The sequence below is a fragment of the Budorcas taxicolor genome, chromosome 2 (assembly GCF_023091745.1).
Source record: "Budorcas taxicolor isolate Tak-1 chromosome 2, Takin1.1, whole genome shotgun sequence".
Classification (NCBI taxonomy): Eukaryota; Metazoa; Chordata; class Mammalia; order Artiodactyla; family Bovidae; genus Budorcas; species Budorcas taxicolor.
Genome location: NC_068911.1, coordinates 163,528,275 through 163,545,208, shown reverse-complemented (window position 1 = coordinate 163,545,208; position 16,934 = coordinate 163,528,275). Strand labels below are relative to the sequence as shown.

The following is a 16,934-nucleotide window of genomic DNA, read 5'->3' as shown; positions in this document are numbered from 1 at the left end:
GTAAGGAATGGACAGAGATCACAAAACTGTGTGCCAAAGGAAGAAGTCCCTAAGATTACACTGTATGTTTAACCACAATGTTAGAGATTTGGTTTGGGAAACCAAAAGATTCTTGCTCTAAGAGAGCAAACTGCTCAATATATATATACATGAGTAGTTAATACTGAAACACTTACAAGACAATTAATTGGCTATACAGCTATACTGAAGAAGAAAAAAAATCAATCCAGTGAAACACTCAATCTTTACCCATCATTTTTTTTACCTAAAATTTTTCCACCCTGAAAACTTAAAGAATGTTTTAACAACAGTGATAACCAAACGTTAAGAGTTACCTAAAGGTCAGAAAGCCTCTGAGAGGATGGAAGACCAAGAAAGTGAATCACTGGGCCAAAGGACTGAGAAAGACACAAGTGAAACCATGACCCCCACCCCCATTTCCCCCCTCAAAATAGTGTGATGACAGGGAATGCATCACCTTAGGTCTTTGCCTTATGTGACTAGTTTCATTCTATGACTGCCCCTGGCTCCTCACCTCCCTGGTCCTGTTTTGTCACTACCAAAGGGACATCCACCTATCTTATTTTCCCTTTAGTAACAATCCTTTCCTCCAGCAAACACTCTAGCATCACATAACAGTGGAGCATATCCCTGTCTCTAACCTTCCTTTCTTAGTAAGATTTAGTTTAGGTCTCCCTTGCCCAGACTGTTACAACAGCATTGTAACAAATTTCCACTGATACCAGAATGATGTTTCTAAACTGCAAATCTCACCATGTCATTTATCTGCATGAAATCCTACAACGGCTCTCACAGACCTTCAATATTAAATAAAATTCATCAATGATTATGAAGCCTTTGCCCTCTCTCACCATTTCTAAACTGATTTACCCGAGGTTACACTGTTAGTAAAGAGACTTAACTTTCAAAACTTCCACCAACACACTCCTTTCAGTAAGGTGATTCAGTCTGAGGGGAAAATATTTTATTAATAAGATGCCAACTAATCTTTAAAATTTTCATGAGTGGGTGGCGAACAGGATATAGTAAAGATATACTATAAAACTGAGCTCTTGCAAACATACCTTTAAGTCTTTGTTCAGGCCAATGACACAGGTAGGGGTATAAGCCAATGACAGGAAGTGTGAAAGAGGAAACCAGAACCAGAACTGGGTAAAGACAAGGACGCCAACCACAGAAGGCATATGGGTGTGTCCAGTTCTGGACTGCAAGGAGATCGTGACATTATGTCCACCTGCAGAAAAGGAGAGAAATCACGAACATAAATCTAGCAGAGCAAACTAAAATTTCTAAGTACTGCAGTAGAAAAGAATTTGGTGATTAGTTTGAGCGTATAGTTCATAAAATCTAATATGAAGTCACTGGAATTAGCCAATGATCTATGAAGGGTCTCCAAAAGGAAATGCTGGACTCAGGGTAATCAAAAACTTCTTTACACTTACACACACACACAGACACACACAGACACACACACAGAGACAGAGACTACACACACACACACACACACACACACACACACACACACACACACACACACACACGGCATTTTTAAAAAAACTAAGCCTGAAGGACATCAGAACTTGTATGCTAAATTAAATATTAATCTATATTGTACACTGGCTTTTAATGTACAAACAAAAAGCAAAATTTTAATACATATCATATTTGCAAACAACAGCATAAGACAAGAGGTAGATACTGCTTGCTTATTTTTGTCTTTCTGCTTTAGTATTGTCTGAATGCAGGTAGCACCAAGATTAACTAGGCTTGTGATCTTATACAAATCATTTTACCTCTAAAAGGTTTTTTTTGCCCCACTGGCAAAATGAGAGTTTGAATTTGACCATCTGCACTAGAGCACTACCATGAACCAAAGAAAAATTGTAAATCCAATCTTTGATTTGATTGAAAAAATTTTTGGAGGAAGCATAATATATAAAACAAATCAGAGCTAATTCTATTAAATCAGAAGAGATTTTGGGCTTGAAACTGACCTATTAATCTACCAGTTGCCATGTCTCCTAGACTATTCCCTGAGGGAGTACAGAGAAATACAGTTTGAGAGCTAGTAAAACAGAACTAAAGGCCAAGTGTCAGTTAGCTACATCTTTACAGGCCCTCATAAGGCTGAGATTCTAGGATGCTCTGGAGGTTGCAAACATGAAACAAATGAGAAAGCAATACGACTGAAGCAAACTGAGAAGTTCCTATCATGTTTAGAGAGGACATGTTACTTGGGGTGTAGGTCCATGGTCATCATGTAATTTTGTTTTTAAAAGTACACTTGAATCTGGATTTCTGACAAACATTTGCACATTTTGCTAGGCAGGCAAAAACTTATGTTTAAGGCAGATATGGCCCATGGGCTACTGTGTTGCTGCCTCTGGTCTATAGTAACAGTGTTAGTGTTGGACCCCAGAACTCTGGGATGCGAACTTTGTACTTCATATAATATAGCCTATGAAAACGGGGCTTGTTTGTGCCTAGTCAACGTCCTAATCTGAATTCCAATTGTGGATCTCCATTGCTTGATTCCATTTCATCTCAGTGTCTCACACATGCCTTCACGTTTTGCTTGGAATCAGGAAATGAGTACAAACTTTACTAAACCAAAAAGCATTTTAATTTCTTGTAAGAATCAGGGTTCTACTGTTCAACCAAATAACCTAGATTTTTTCAGTACTCCTTTATAGATATTTCATTTACGATTTTACCTAGAAAAAATCAGGTATACTTTAAATGTATTTTTCCAATAGGAATGAGTTCTTTTACTGTTGGCTTATATTCCTCCCCATTCTGACCTCACATTCACAGAATGCTTACTACGGATTGAGAATTCTGAACAAAGTGCTGAAAAAGATTCCAAGCAGCTTCAATCTAGTGAAGATGGATAATTTAATAATTAAAATAAGGCATAAAAGTATTATGACTAGTATAAAGCTAGGCTCACCTAACCCATGGCAGAGGCTGAAGAGGGTAGAAGGGAAGGAAAGGCTTCCTAGAAAATGTGATATTTGACCTAAGTTTTGAAGCTGAATTTCCTTTTATTTCAATGAAATCTATCTTCTTCAGACTAGAAACTAAACCTGCCTTTGGTTCTAACAGTGTGAGATTAATATAAAACAAGGGCAAGTTTATTTTACTGATAGTATTTGCACAGTTTTATAAACTTCAACTATAAACTTTCTTAATCTCCAGCTTTTCTCCATGAAGAGACTAAATCATTGAGTGAGTTCTCATAAACTTTAACTTCACTCATTTCTTTGAAGTTTCCCTCTCCGGATTTTCTCTACTACCATTAACTTCTGAGACAAATCATAGTATTGTTTTTTCTTAAGCAAAGTGAAAAAGGGAAAGGAAATAATTTTATGCTCCTAGTAGTGAACATGGCACTACAGAACTTTTAATAACACTAGAAAGAAATGGAAAGAAGCACCAAAATTTAATTAGCTCATCACAGATCAAATAGACACCAAAAAGCGGCAGATGGAGAGAGGGGTTCAAAGAGGAAGGAGGGGAAAACACAGAGAGGACTTCTAGCAGAGATGGCAGAATAAAGCTAAAATGAAGAACTGTTCTCTCCCCAATTCCTTAACAAATGACTCTGATTTAGTAAAAACCAATGAATGAATGAGTAAAGGGTTGAAGTGTAAAATCATAAAATTCAAAACGAAGCAGCTATAAGAAAAAATAAAAGATTATGGAGTGGTAAAATGTTACTTCTAAATCCTATTTAAAAACCAATTACCAAAAATAGTCAATCTGAAAAGGCTACACACTGTATGACTCCAACTGTATAACATTCTGGAAAAGGAAACACTAAAGCTAAGAGTTGGCAAAAAAGATTAGTGGCTGCTAGGGGACTGGAGACAGGAGGGAGGGAGGGATGAAAGGGTAGAGCAGAGAGGATTTTTAAGGCAGTACAACTATTCCGTATCATACTGTAAAGGTGGACACATGTCATCATGCATCTATCAAAACCCACAGGGTGAACCTGAATACTAGAGACTGACAAAATCCAGTCAGTCAAGTGTCAAGTCTTAGTACAGATACCCTGGAAAAAGCAGCAGCATAAAAGAAATGCTGGTAAGCAAGAATTCATTTAAATATGAATCTAAGACTAAACTGAGAACTATAATTTCACAAGAGAATGTTATTTGTTATGAGCCATGACAACAAATCACAAGCTGATATCAAGACTGCTGGGAGAAATGTCAACAGCTTCAGATATGCAGATAATGCCACTTAAATGGCAGAAAGTGAAGAAGAACTAAAGAGCCTTTTGATGAAGGAAAAAGCCGGCTTAAAACTCAATATTCAAAAAAACTAAGATCATGGCATCAGATCCTATCACTTCATGGCAAATAGATGTGGAAAATGTCAAAAGAGTGTCAGATTTCATTTTCTTGGGTTCCAAAATCAATGCAGATGGTGACTGCAACCACAAAATTAAGAGAAGCTTGCTCCTTGGAAGAATAGCTATGACAAACTTAGTGTATTAAAAAGCAGAGACAGCACTTGGTTATCAAAAGTCCATATAGTCAAAGCAATGGTTTTTTCAGCAGTCATGTATGGATGTGAGAGTTGGACCATAAAGAAGGCTGTGAAGAGAGTCACTCAGTTGTGTCCAATTCTTTGCAACCAAATGGACTGTAGTCTGCCAGGCTTCTCTGTCCATGGAATCCTCTAGGCAAGAATACTGGAGTGGGTAGGCATTCCCTTCTCCAGGGGATCTTCCCAATCCAAGGATTGAACCCAGATCTTCCGCATTGCACGCAGATTCTTTACTGTCTGAGCAACCAGGGAAGCCCAAGATTACTGGAATGGGTAGCCTATCCCTTCTCCAGGGGATCTTCCCAATGCCAGGGTCTCCTGCACTGTAGGTGGATTCTTTAACAGCCGAGATACCAGGGAAGCCCAAAGAAGGCTGGATGCTGATGAACTGATGCTTCTGAATTGTGGTGCTGGAGAAAACTCTTGAGAGTCCCTTAGACAGCAAGGTGATCAAACCAGCCAATCCTAAAGGAAGTCAACCTTGGATATTCGCTGTAAGGACTGATGCTGAAGTTGAAACCCCAGTACTTTGGCCACCTGATGCAAAGAGCTGACTCGCTGGAAAACACCCTGATGTTGGGAAAGACTGAGGGCAAGAGAAGGGGATGACAGAGGATGGATGGTTGGATGGCATTACTGACTCAATGGACATGAGTCTGAGCAAACTCTGGGAGACAGTGAAGGACAGGGAAGCTTGTCGTGCTGCAGTTCATGGGGTTGTAAAGAGATGGACATGACTTAGTGACTGAACAACAACAATGACAATGTAAGTATAACATAAAAACCTTGAAAGGTGGCAAAGAATGAGAAGGAAGAAACTATGGCATGTCAATGTCTGTAATGTTTATAACCACAGGAAAAAGAGAATCAATACTGTCAAGAACTGAAATGGTTTACTTCATCTGAAGTATCCATAGAATATTTTCCTTATTTATATACAGCTGCAATAACCTATTTTTAAATTGAAAAGAGAAAAATATAAACCATATCTTAAACACTAAAAATTTAAGCAGAAAACTCTCAACTTCTTGGAAAATTAAAACAAAACAAATGCCATTAGATAAATGGATTAAAAGAGAAGAGTATTTGCCTTAGAAACTTAGAAAACTGCACTAACATTATAAAAAAAAAAAGAGAGAGAGAGAAAATAAAGCAAATAAGAGTCAAGCCAAAATAATCTAGGGGGCAGAAAGACTAACAGTAGCATATAAACAAATATGAAGAGAAATCTAATAAATTTAATCAAGAAAAAGGTAAAACAATCAAATTAGAAAGGAGACAGATTTTTAAAAAAGCCTTATCTACAAGGGAGACTGCCTAAAATCATAAAATAAGAACACTGAAAATCTTGCTATGACTAAAAAATACTCCAAGTGGAAAATATGAAGAGGTTAACCAAAAAAACCTAAGCTATCAAAACATTCAGCCTTTTTTCCTGATCTCATTCACTAGAAATATAAACACATTTCTAGTTGACCAATAAAATAGTGGTAGTAAATATGGTTAACAGTTATTAGAAGAAATTAAGATAACTAATAAGTTTGAGAGCTCACCTAATAATAGAATTACTATGAAAACCTTGAGATACTATTTTTTACCTTCCAAATCAGCAAAGATTAACAAAAAAGATTATATAATTTTTTATTTTATGTATAATTCATATATTATATACATGACTAGGGTACAGTTAGAATCTCATACTTTAATAATTAAATAGTTATGCTCACTCCCTTCTACTCTACTGAGTGAAATATCACCAATAATAACAAACAGTTAAAGAGTATGCTGCTAAATAAACCCAAAGTCCAAGGCCCTAAAACACACCATTCTATCAGCCTATTTCTTCTGAAACAAACCATAGCATAGTAATGACAAATGTGAATTCAGGAGCCAGTACAATGTGCTATGCATACTAGGCAGATATTGCACATATCTTACTTTTGGATGATATGGCTGCTAGAATTTATCTAAAACTTATTTTCCTCAAAAAATTTCCAATGTCAACTTGTTTAAAACTGATACATACTAAGAAAATTAAAAGAATCAGCCAGCACTCATCAAACACTTTACTAAGGTACTGGGATGGTTTTAATTGCTTTACATGTATTTTTAATCCTCCCAACACTATGAGGTAGACTCTACAAGACAAGAAAACAGACGTAAAGAGGGGAAATATAGCTAGGACTGTAAAGGGACTGGGATTCAAACCCTGACAGTTTGCAGCCTTAACTGTACTAAATTATTTCCAAATTTTTTCCAGAAATAATTTGTCTCAGACTCAATTTCTACTTCATCATATAGTCAGAACAGATATTTCATTAGATTTAGTTTAAAGAGATAAATAAATCTAGAAGATTTAAAAACATTTACCTGCGTCCAGTATGCCCTGGGCCAGGATAGCGCCAAACTTGGCCATGACATCATCATGTTTATCATTGATGACTTTGGAATACAGTTGTCTGAATTGATTCACCTGAAGGAACATGAAAAAGAATTACAGCCTAATTCTGTTCCCTTGCCGTGTGACTTTAGAGCAGGGAACAGATTGCTCAAGTGGTAACGAAACCTAAATTCTGATTCACAACATGCAAAGAGAGGGGGATCTGGACCAGATTTGACGGCAGATCTGTCCCACGGTTGAAGTACAGATGTCACGACTTTTCTGGTATCAGAGCACCAGTTCTGTTTTCAGTCCTCATTCCACAGTGGATGATTCAGACTCGGGGGAATGCTGAATGCTATTTTGTACTGCACCACTGTTAGTCAGCAGGCTGAAACTGTGTGAGTGAACACAGGCTTTCACTGCACTGTGAATTAGGGCTATTCTGCTCACCATCCACCTACAGGGCTCCTATGGGGCATGGTCCTTCCATTCTACCTTAAAACAACCTACTCTTCACTGCAGCTGCATGAGTATGTTTTGGATTTATATTCACACATACAATACAGATTTTCATTATGCACACACATTAACTTTTTGAGGAGTAATAATTACTCTTACCAAAAGAACACACTAAAATGAAACACACGATACATTTCGGGAGAGATTATGGATAATTTCTATTTGCTTCTTTATTATTTTCTGTATTTTCTAAAATTAGCATATATTAACTTTTATAATTAGAAAACAGGATTTATAAAATATATGTTCTTGTTAAAGTGCCTATGATTTTTGGGTGACAATAAAGGAAATATTTTAAGTTTCTTCCATGTCTTACACTTCTCTTTTCCCACCAAGTACTTTTCAAATGGTAGGTACTCAGAAAGAAGCCTGCTTGTTCAAGAAGGAATGATTATGGAGTTCCCCAAATCTGCCAAAAGCGGAAAATACCGAATCTGAGTTCCCTAACATAATGATTTTATCTACACTACATATTCTTTCAGAATCTCTTCACCTTTTCAGTTATCTTGGTCTGGGAGGCCACACTGCACTATAATACAGGATCAGACAACACTGGCCTATAAATGCCTCTGCTCTAATAAGCTGTTTGGGTAAGTTCTCGATACTGACCTTTTCTGAGTCTCAGTTTCTTCATCTCTACAGGGATTGTAACACCTACACGGCTGTTGTAAGGATCATATGAGGTAATATATACGTAAAGTAATGCGTAAAAGGCATTGTATAGTTCAATAAGCACGGCTGTCTTACCATACCAGAGAAGAATCCCACCAGTCCTCCATGACTATTACCTCTAACAAAACAATACTTCTTAAAATGGTGCTTACTTTTATTCATAGGCAGCAACAGAATGTGATGGGGAAAACAATGAGCTAACTGTGCCACTGCCCAGCTTATGACCATTAACAGGCCACTTCTCTACATCTTACTTTCTCTAACTATAAAACCCTGCATGATGAGATCATCACCAAATTCCCTTCCAGCTTTAAAAATCCCAAGGTTTGATGCCTTTACTCTGGTTCAACAGGTCAAATTCCTTTGATTCTGAACTTATTTTAGACGAACACTTACATTACCTTATATAGGATGGAAATTTTATGTGCTGACAGTTTATGAAATGGTTCATGAACTTATAAAAAGAAACACTAGACAAAGCACTGTATGTACATTATAAGGAAAAATTTAAATATAAAATCACACCCAAAACAAGAAGACAACATCTGAAAGATGGAATTAAAAAAAAAAAATCAATACAAATATATAATGGGTTTATCCAATTAACATTAAGTAGACTAGTACTTAAAAAGCCAGTTTTTGTTTATCACTTAAAAATTTTCCTCACATTTTATTATTTATGCAGCAGTGACTTCATTTTCATTATTATGATTCTTCATAAAGAATTTCAGCTCTTGTTCCCCCTGCTCCCTCTTGTGCCCACGTTCTACGCTGCCATGCCCTGCTCACAAGAGGCACAAGTCGTCTCCCCCAGCAAGTGGGCCTGGGCCACGGAGGCGGGAGATATGCACCTCCGCTTTGCCTGGCTCTCGGAGCACGCCACAGCCCCCACCAAGGGGTCCGCGCGCGCCGCGGGCTACGACCTGTACAGTGCCTATGATTACACAGTACCACCGATGGAGAAAGTGCTTGTGAAAACTGACATTCAGATAGCCCTTCCTTCTGGGTGCTATGGAAGAGTGGCTCCTCGTTCTGGCTTGGCAGCAAAACACTTCACAGATGTAGGAGCTGGTGTCATAGATGAAGATTATAGAGGAAATGTTGGTGTTGTCCTGTTTAATTTTGGCAAAGAGAAGTTTGAAGTCAAAAAGGGTGATCGAATTGCACAGCTCATTTGTGAACAGATATTTTACCCAGAAATAGAGGAAGTTCAAATTTTAGATGACACTGAAAGGGGTTCCGGAGGCTTTGGTTCCACTGGAAGTAATTAAAACTTATGCCAAGAACAGGAAATGAGAATGCACTTTTTTCTTGAAAATAAAGACTTTGCTTAAAGTGAAAAAAAAAAAAAAAAAAGAATTTCATGGCTAAGGATCATGATTTTCTGACTCAACTTTATCAGTATGAATAATATGGCCCCTACAGAAAACAAATTAGAATCTGTAGAATAAAGTCATATTAACTTCCCATTTTATATCATGATAATCTCAAAGAAAAGATAATTAAATTTCAGACAATGATGTGACCCATGCTTTCTGCTGTGCTTGATTAAAGTCTATCCTCTCCAAATTCCTACATTTTAAACATTCATCATGTTTTTAATTCTACACACCTTATACTGTTGGGGAAAAAAAAGTAACCCATGCTTGTATGCCAGGGAGAAAAATAAAGGTAGAGGGGAGAAGAGAATAAAATTACACTGAGTCTTTTCTGTTGTTACTTATCACCTAGGTATGTCTCTTCCTCTCTCTTTTTTTTCCTTCAGTTTTCCAGGATATAGAAACGAAGCTTTACATCAGGGATCAGTTTCAGAGGGTTTTTCTTGTCCCCTTTTATCTTTCTACAATAATACATTAGCTCTTATGACTTCAACTAGGTCTCTTAATTCCTTCCACAAAATCCTTGAGACTAAATGAATTTTGGAATTCAGAATTCACAGTTAACATGGTGCATACACCATTAACTATGCAATAACCTCAGTGGAGTATGGGGGTAGTATCCCATAATTAACCAAATTAATATTTCTGAAGCAGCAAAATGACTGAATATTTACCAAATGGGATAAAGGCTATAAACAGGTTCATACGAGGTTAGATTTTACAGCCAAATGAGTTTAAAAACAAAGAAAATTCTTAGTTTTTAGAGTTTTCTGGAATTTGGAATTGCAGATAAAGGGCTCTGGACTTATATAATTTATCTGGACTGGCTCCTATTTTTTTCTTTAGTTCTGATTATTTTCCTATGTTCTCATCTTATCTCCAAATGACTTGCTATAATCTCAAACTTTATGTGACTAAAGTGAAAATTATCTTTCTCCTTTTTCAAGATATTCCTGGAAGTGCTATTATAATTTCCTTCTATCAATATACCAAATCATGTTTCTAGCTTCCTCCTCAATTTTATTAGCATTGTTTTGTTCATGTTAGTTGCCTGTGCCTTATCTTTATATTACCACCAACACTTGTAGTGTCTAAATCCTCTCTTACTTAAGGCAACAGTATGTAATATAGATTTCTATTTACAAATGTGTTATGCTGCAAAATAAACCTTATAAAAGTTGATGCTGATTTATTTTAGAACTGCAAAAGCTTATCAAATGTGGCCAAATATGATCCTACTTACAGAAGGGGTACATGTCAGTGGTGGGAGAAGCTTCCTTGTAGCAGGTCTTAGGCTTGATGATACTGGACAAGGATGAGCACTAGATCCTATTCTTACACTTCAACATTTTTATCTGATTCTATGTATGTTACTTGCTATATACATGTTGAAGTAACTGCTAACAGTGGAGTTCATTTAATAAGAAAAACAGAAGATAGATTCTTCATAAAGAGGTTGGTTTTGGAGACAAAATAACTCCAAAGATCTATAAAAGAACATTATTCTAGTTAAATGGTTCTGATCCTCTGGTATAACAGCTTTTTAAATTGGGTCTGTAATCATGCAAAAGGGTGTGCAGGTTCTTAGGCCTATGTCTGTGAGAGTAAGAAACCGGCAGAAGAAAAGCAAAGATGTACTGGAGTTAGTTCAACTAAGACCACAGTGTGTAGAGCTTAGTGTAAAGACGGCATTCTATAAAAGGATGTGATATAGATCATGATTACATAAAAAACATTTCCTTTGGAAATTTCCATTGAGAATCTCACAAAATGTCTCAGAAATATCTCTTCTGGATTCCTTTGAGGAAAGGGTTATAGTTTGATTAAATTAACACGTGACTTTTGATTTCAAGGCATTTTCACTTTATTTCATGGACTGGTTGTAACCTTGTGACTAGGAACCTGTAGCCTTGAGAACTTACTTCTCTTCAAGCTTGTTAACAGTTGTTTCTTTTCAGCAATAACACATACCACCCTGAGAGAATATCTTTTTTTCTTTGCCTCGCTGTGAGGCTTGCAGGATCTTAGTTCCCTGACCAGTTTCTCTGCAGTGGAAGTATGGAGTCCTAACCACTGGCTCACCAGGGAATTCCCAGAATATCAATGTTATCTTCTTGGCAATTATCAGATAAAAGAGAGATGATATAAACTATAGTCTACAAAGCTCTTGATCATATGCTTCAGAGCAGAAAACAACGAAACAGAATTTAAACTTTAAGGATTTATGAACTGAATAACAATTTCACTCTAAGGGATAGTGTTTCCAGAAAGAACATTTGTTGTATAAAGTTTTGCTTTTTTGTCATTGGGGTACACACTTAACCTTCCCCCAAAGAATTTATATTAATGGCATTGGCTACCAGGTATAACTACATTTCAACATTCTGAATCAATACCAAAGATTCTGATACAATGTGAAGATGGAAATGTGTTCCACATATTCACATTAGCTAAGACTTGGTTCAACAAATGTTTATGAATGATTACAAAAGAATAATTATTCTAATTGCTGCATTCTTTTTAACTTTTTCTAAATATGAAAAAGTTTTACTTATTAGTACTTGGCCATTGTTGGTACACAGTTTATGGTTATAAAATCAAATCAGTGAAATCCTACAGCAGAGGATGGGAAGATGGTAAAACATTTGTCATGTTCATAATACATAAACATGAAAGTAACAGAATAAAAGTGAATAAATATCTGTATATTACTGTTAGGGGAGATGCATTCCATGACCAAACTTCCTTCTTTAATGACATTACTCAGTTGGATAACAAAGATCAACAGATGATCAAAAGCAGACATAAAAGATGCAAAAGCTACTCATATTATAAATGCTGTTAAAAACAAAACCCAAAAAGAAATGTGGTCTGTTTGAAAAGATGTTCTAGAAGTAATATATTATTAAAACAGGATGCGAAGTTTGATTCTACTTCTGCAATACTCCAGTTTTTAGAAGTCTTAGAAATGATTTTGAAAGAGTAGAACTGGATTTAAAAAAAAAAAAAAAAAACAGCGACAAAAATGATAGCAACTGCTCAGAAACTGAAATTTATTGAACAAAGTTTCACAGAATAATCAATGAATTCTAAAATTATTTTTCTCCTTCACCCTCCCTTTCCCCCTTCCCAGTCTATCTACTTTGCTGAAAATAAATCTACCTGATGAGCAAAAACACAGTATACCAATGGCATTTTCTGTTGTTACTCTCTTTCACTGCTTCTCATACAGAAGCAGAAATAATACAAGCTTGTTAAATGCCCTAAGTTTAAATTAAGAATTAAAAGATCTGAAATTACTGCATAAACTATATACATCTATTACATTATGTCAAACATGGTAATTTTAGTATATGTAAATAAGATCTATACAGCATCTGTTTCTCAACAAAATGAGAAGTTCTGGCTGAGCTGCCAAGATACATTAGATACAAAAGTCTGAAATAAGGTCTGAGAGGAGACCCCATGAGATTTTAAAATAGATGCCTTGAAATCTGTTATAGAGTCACCCATATGGTCTGTGTGAGGAAGATGATAGAAGGATATGTGAAAAGGGCTTGAATGGGGAAAGCTGGGCTTTAAGTCTTTCCTCCTCCCAACTCCAAGCCTAGAAATGGGCTTCAGGGAGACTACGCGGTGGGCTTAATATGATCAGTGGTCACTGTGCACTGACATCTGACACATGAAGTGAGAGGCATTTGCTATTGACTGAGGCACAAGCAATGCAAGAGGGAGGGAGAAGAAAAGGAAGGAGGGAGAGAGAGGAAGAGGCAAGCAAAGCTGCAATGAAACATTACAATCCGACCTGCAGGAAGGGAAAAATATGCAAGAGTTGTGGATAAAGAAAGAAAGTCTTCCTGGAGCCACTTGAAACCCTGCCCAAGGGCTCTCCAATGAAGGCAACGACATTCCTACAAAGAATCTGGATGAGCTCCTTGCTTAACTGAGACTGTATACACTATATAAAGTGACTGAAGAACTTTTTATTGCCTCAGAGGACGGACCAAAAAAGTCATGGACCACTGAGTTTGTATCATGTATTAGAGGAACAGGTCATTCTGCTGAACAAATTTTAAAAGGACAACAGAAGGCAGAAATTAAAGTTGATTTTTATGATTTTGCCAACCCATGAGTTCTAATTTTTCAAGTATGGCTATGTAGCTGAATTAACAAAGTGACCATAAATTTATAAAAAATGCATTCAAAGAATATTATATACTTAAAGCTTTCCCATTCTCCTACTTCTTTACTTCCTATGCACTGTGTTCACAATATCTGAGGTAAAAATGTACTCAAGAGAAGATAAGCTACTAAAGAAAAGTCTGAACCAGTTCTCTCCTAGAGAATATTTTTGTCCACTCACCTTTGGACAAGTGATTTCAGTCTGCTGGATCATGATGAGAGCCGAAGCTATGAGAGCTCCTTGCCTCACATAGTTCACAGGGTCATTTGTCATTGGTTCGAGCAAATTAATTGCTTCCTGAAAGCATAAAAAAAACCTTTTAATAAAGTTCATGTAGCTAAGTTTTCAAATTAGTTACTGTCTTTCTAACACAATATTTCCATCTAACATTGTATTCACAAGTTAATTTAAGACTACTTGGATGTAACGGTCAGAACTGAGCATGCTTTAAGTTTCAATATATCTGATGGTAAGTGAAAAGAAAGCTTAGAGACAGGAGTGCCCCGGTCTTCGGGTAAAAGAGGTCAAAAAGAAAGTAAGAAAAAATGAGATTAATGTTTGATAAACAGTATTATTTTCCAGGTACAGTGGAAGATATTTTGTATATTTATTACATATTCAGGATGAAGAGGGTATATTCAACCTAAATATATAAAATACCTTCCACTAAAACAACAAGAGCAATAGAAAACAATCTTTATAAACAAAGAGACAGTTAGGTAAATTGCCAAAAATCACCTAAGTGTAGCAAACTCAGGCCAGTCTGACTCTGTATCCAACTTTTTTCAAATACTAGAGTAAGATAATATCTTAAGATGATTTTACAAAACCTAATTTAAAAAATTAAATAAATCAAATCTAAATCGAAACAAACAAAAAACAAACAGAACTCTGAAAACAAGATTTTACTTGCTAGTAGAATGGCAACACAAATTAAATAGGATTAGAACTAATTCCATGGTAACACTTTGAAAGACTCTATATGGTAGAATTTTCCAAAATGTTTACTAGGATTTTCCCAATATTAAATTCTTCAGAATAACAGTTCCATGAAAACAGGATTCCTTGATTAAATAAGTTTGGGAACTCCGGCATACTATATATTAACCCCTCTTGCAGATTCAAAAACGTATCTAGTACATCAAGGGCTCCAAACGTATCTAGTACATCAAGGGCTCCAGGAATGTATCAGTTCAGTTCAGTCGCTCAGTCATGTCCGACTCTTTGCGACCCCATGAATCGCAGCATGCAAGGCCTCCCTGTCCATCACCAACTCCAGGAGTTCACTCAGACTCACGTCCATCGAGTCAGTGATGCCATCCAGCCATCTCATCCTCTGTCGTCCCCTTCTTCTCCTGCCCCCAATCCCTCTCAGCATCAGAGTCTTTTCCAAGAGTCAACTCTCCACATGAGGTGGCCAAAGTACTGGAGTTTCAGCTTTAGCATCATTCCTTCCAAAGAAATCCCAGGGCTGATCTCCTTCAGAATGGACTGGTTGGATCTCCTTGCAGTCCAAGGGACTCTCAAGAGTCTTCTCCAACACCACAGTTCAAAAGCATCAATTCTTCAGCGCTCAGCCTTCTTCACAGTCCAACTCTCACATCCATACATGACCACAGGAAAAACCATAGTCTTGACTAGACGGACCTTAGTCGGCAAAGTAATGTCTCTGCTTTTGAATATGCTATCTAGGTTGGGCATAACTTTTCTTCCAAGGAGTAAGTGTCTTTTAATTTCATGGCTGCAATCACCATCTGCGGTGATTTTGGAGCCCCCCAAAATAAAATCTGACACTGTTTCCACTGTTTCTCCATCTATTTCCCATGGAGTGATGGGACCGGATGCCATGATCTTCGTTTTCTGAATGTTGAGCTTTAAGCCAACTTTTTCACTCTCACTTTCATCAAGAGGCTTTTTAGTTCCTCTTCACTTTCTGCCATAAGGGTGGTATCATCTGCATATCTGAAGTTATTGAAGAAAGCTAATTAAAGGAACCACTAGTAAACAGACTCACAGATTTAGAGAACGAACTTCTGGTTGCCAGGGGAGAAGGGTGGGGGAAGGGATAGGTAGGGAGTTTGAAATCGACATGCACACGCTGCATATTTAAAATGAATAACCAACAAGGTCCTACTCCTTAGCACAGGGAACTCTGCTCACTGTTATGTGGCTGCCTGGATGGGAGGGGAATTTGGGGGAGAATGGATACATGTATATGTATTGCTGAGTCCCTTTTCTGTCCACCTGAAACTATCACAACATTCTTAACTGGCTGTACTCCAATGTAAAATAAAAAGTCAAAAAAAAAAAAAAAAAAAAAGAGAGAGAGAGAGGGAAAGAAACCACTAGAGCTTTGTATATTTGACCAAGAACTCTTTTGCTCTGTTAAACACTCTGCAGGAGCTTTGTTTAGCACCTTTTACAAGGTCCTTAGGTAAGTATAAATCTGGAAGAACAGAAGAATGAGTTTATATGATTATCAAACTTATTTCAATACAGTATGTAATTTCTCAAATGTCCTTTGTTTCAAAGCCGGGTAAATGAATTGAATCCTTTTTCGGGGGTGGGGAGTAATGATTTCCTTACATGTCAATTTATTTATTAAAAAAAAAAATCAAGAGTGATTCACAGATAAAACAAACATCACATAAGTGTGTTCTTTCTCACTTCCCTGTAAAATGTAGTGCTGTTGTTTAGAAGAATAAGTTTTTCAAATATTATTTATATATTTTTTATGATGTAGTCATGATAAAAATCTAACAAAATTTCCAACTTATAAGTTAGAAGACACTACCTTGCCCTTTAAAGTATGTGATATAAGCTCAAAAACATATTTTAGAATAAACAGGGTGTTTCAGGTTTTCCAGAAGGAAAATTAAAGTGCCAAACTTCAGACAGATATTCATAAGTAGATCATATAAACTATCTAGAAATAAAGCAGACTTGTTTAGTAAGAGTAATGAAAAATGTTCATTGAATTAACTTGTCAGATGCTGTGTCCCAAAGAACATTTGCTCCTAGATACCATATTAAGTTCAGAATAATCTGGAAAGAAAAAAAATCTAATTTACATTTAACTTATGAGGTCTGACATAAATGTCTACTAAAGACCCGAGGGAGAAAATACTTTGCATAACATTCAACTATATTTTTCCTTTATTTATAGAACAGATCTGTCTGGAAAAAAATAAAGGCCAATATCTATAAACTGTATTTTATACAC

At 36.5% G+C, this 16,934-nt stretch overlaps 2 protein-coding genes across 2 annotated transcripts in view; one reads left to right on the top strand and one right to left on the bottom strand.

Moving 5' to 3' along the window:
- PSMD1 (proteasome 26S subunit, non-ATPase 1) overlaps positions 1-16,934 on the bottom strand; it is an 83,745-nt gene that overhangs the window by 10,954 nt on the left and 55,857 nt on the right. The window contains exons 18-20 of the mRNA XM_052657062.1: positions 13,892-14,008; positions 6,946-7,048; positions 1,086-1,255 (exon numbers count right to left, since the gene is read on the bottom strand). Coding sequence (XP_052513022.1) covers positions 1,086-1,255; positions 6,946-7,048; positions 13,892-14,008 — 390 coding nt within the window. The remainder of the gene's footprint in view (positions 1-1,085; positions 1,256-6,945; positions 7,049-13,891; positions 14,009-16,934) is intronic.
- LOC128064409 (deoxyuridine 5'-triphosphate nucleotidohydrolase-like) lies at positions 8,926-9,420 on the top strand. The gene has a single exon (XM_052657085.1). The coding sequence runs from the start codon at positions 8,926-8,928 to the stop codon at positions 9,418-9,420; it is 495 nt and encodes a 164-aa protein (XP_052513045.1).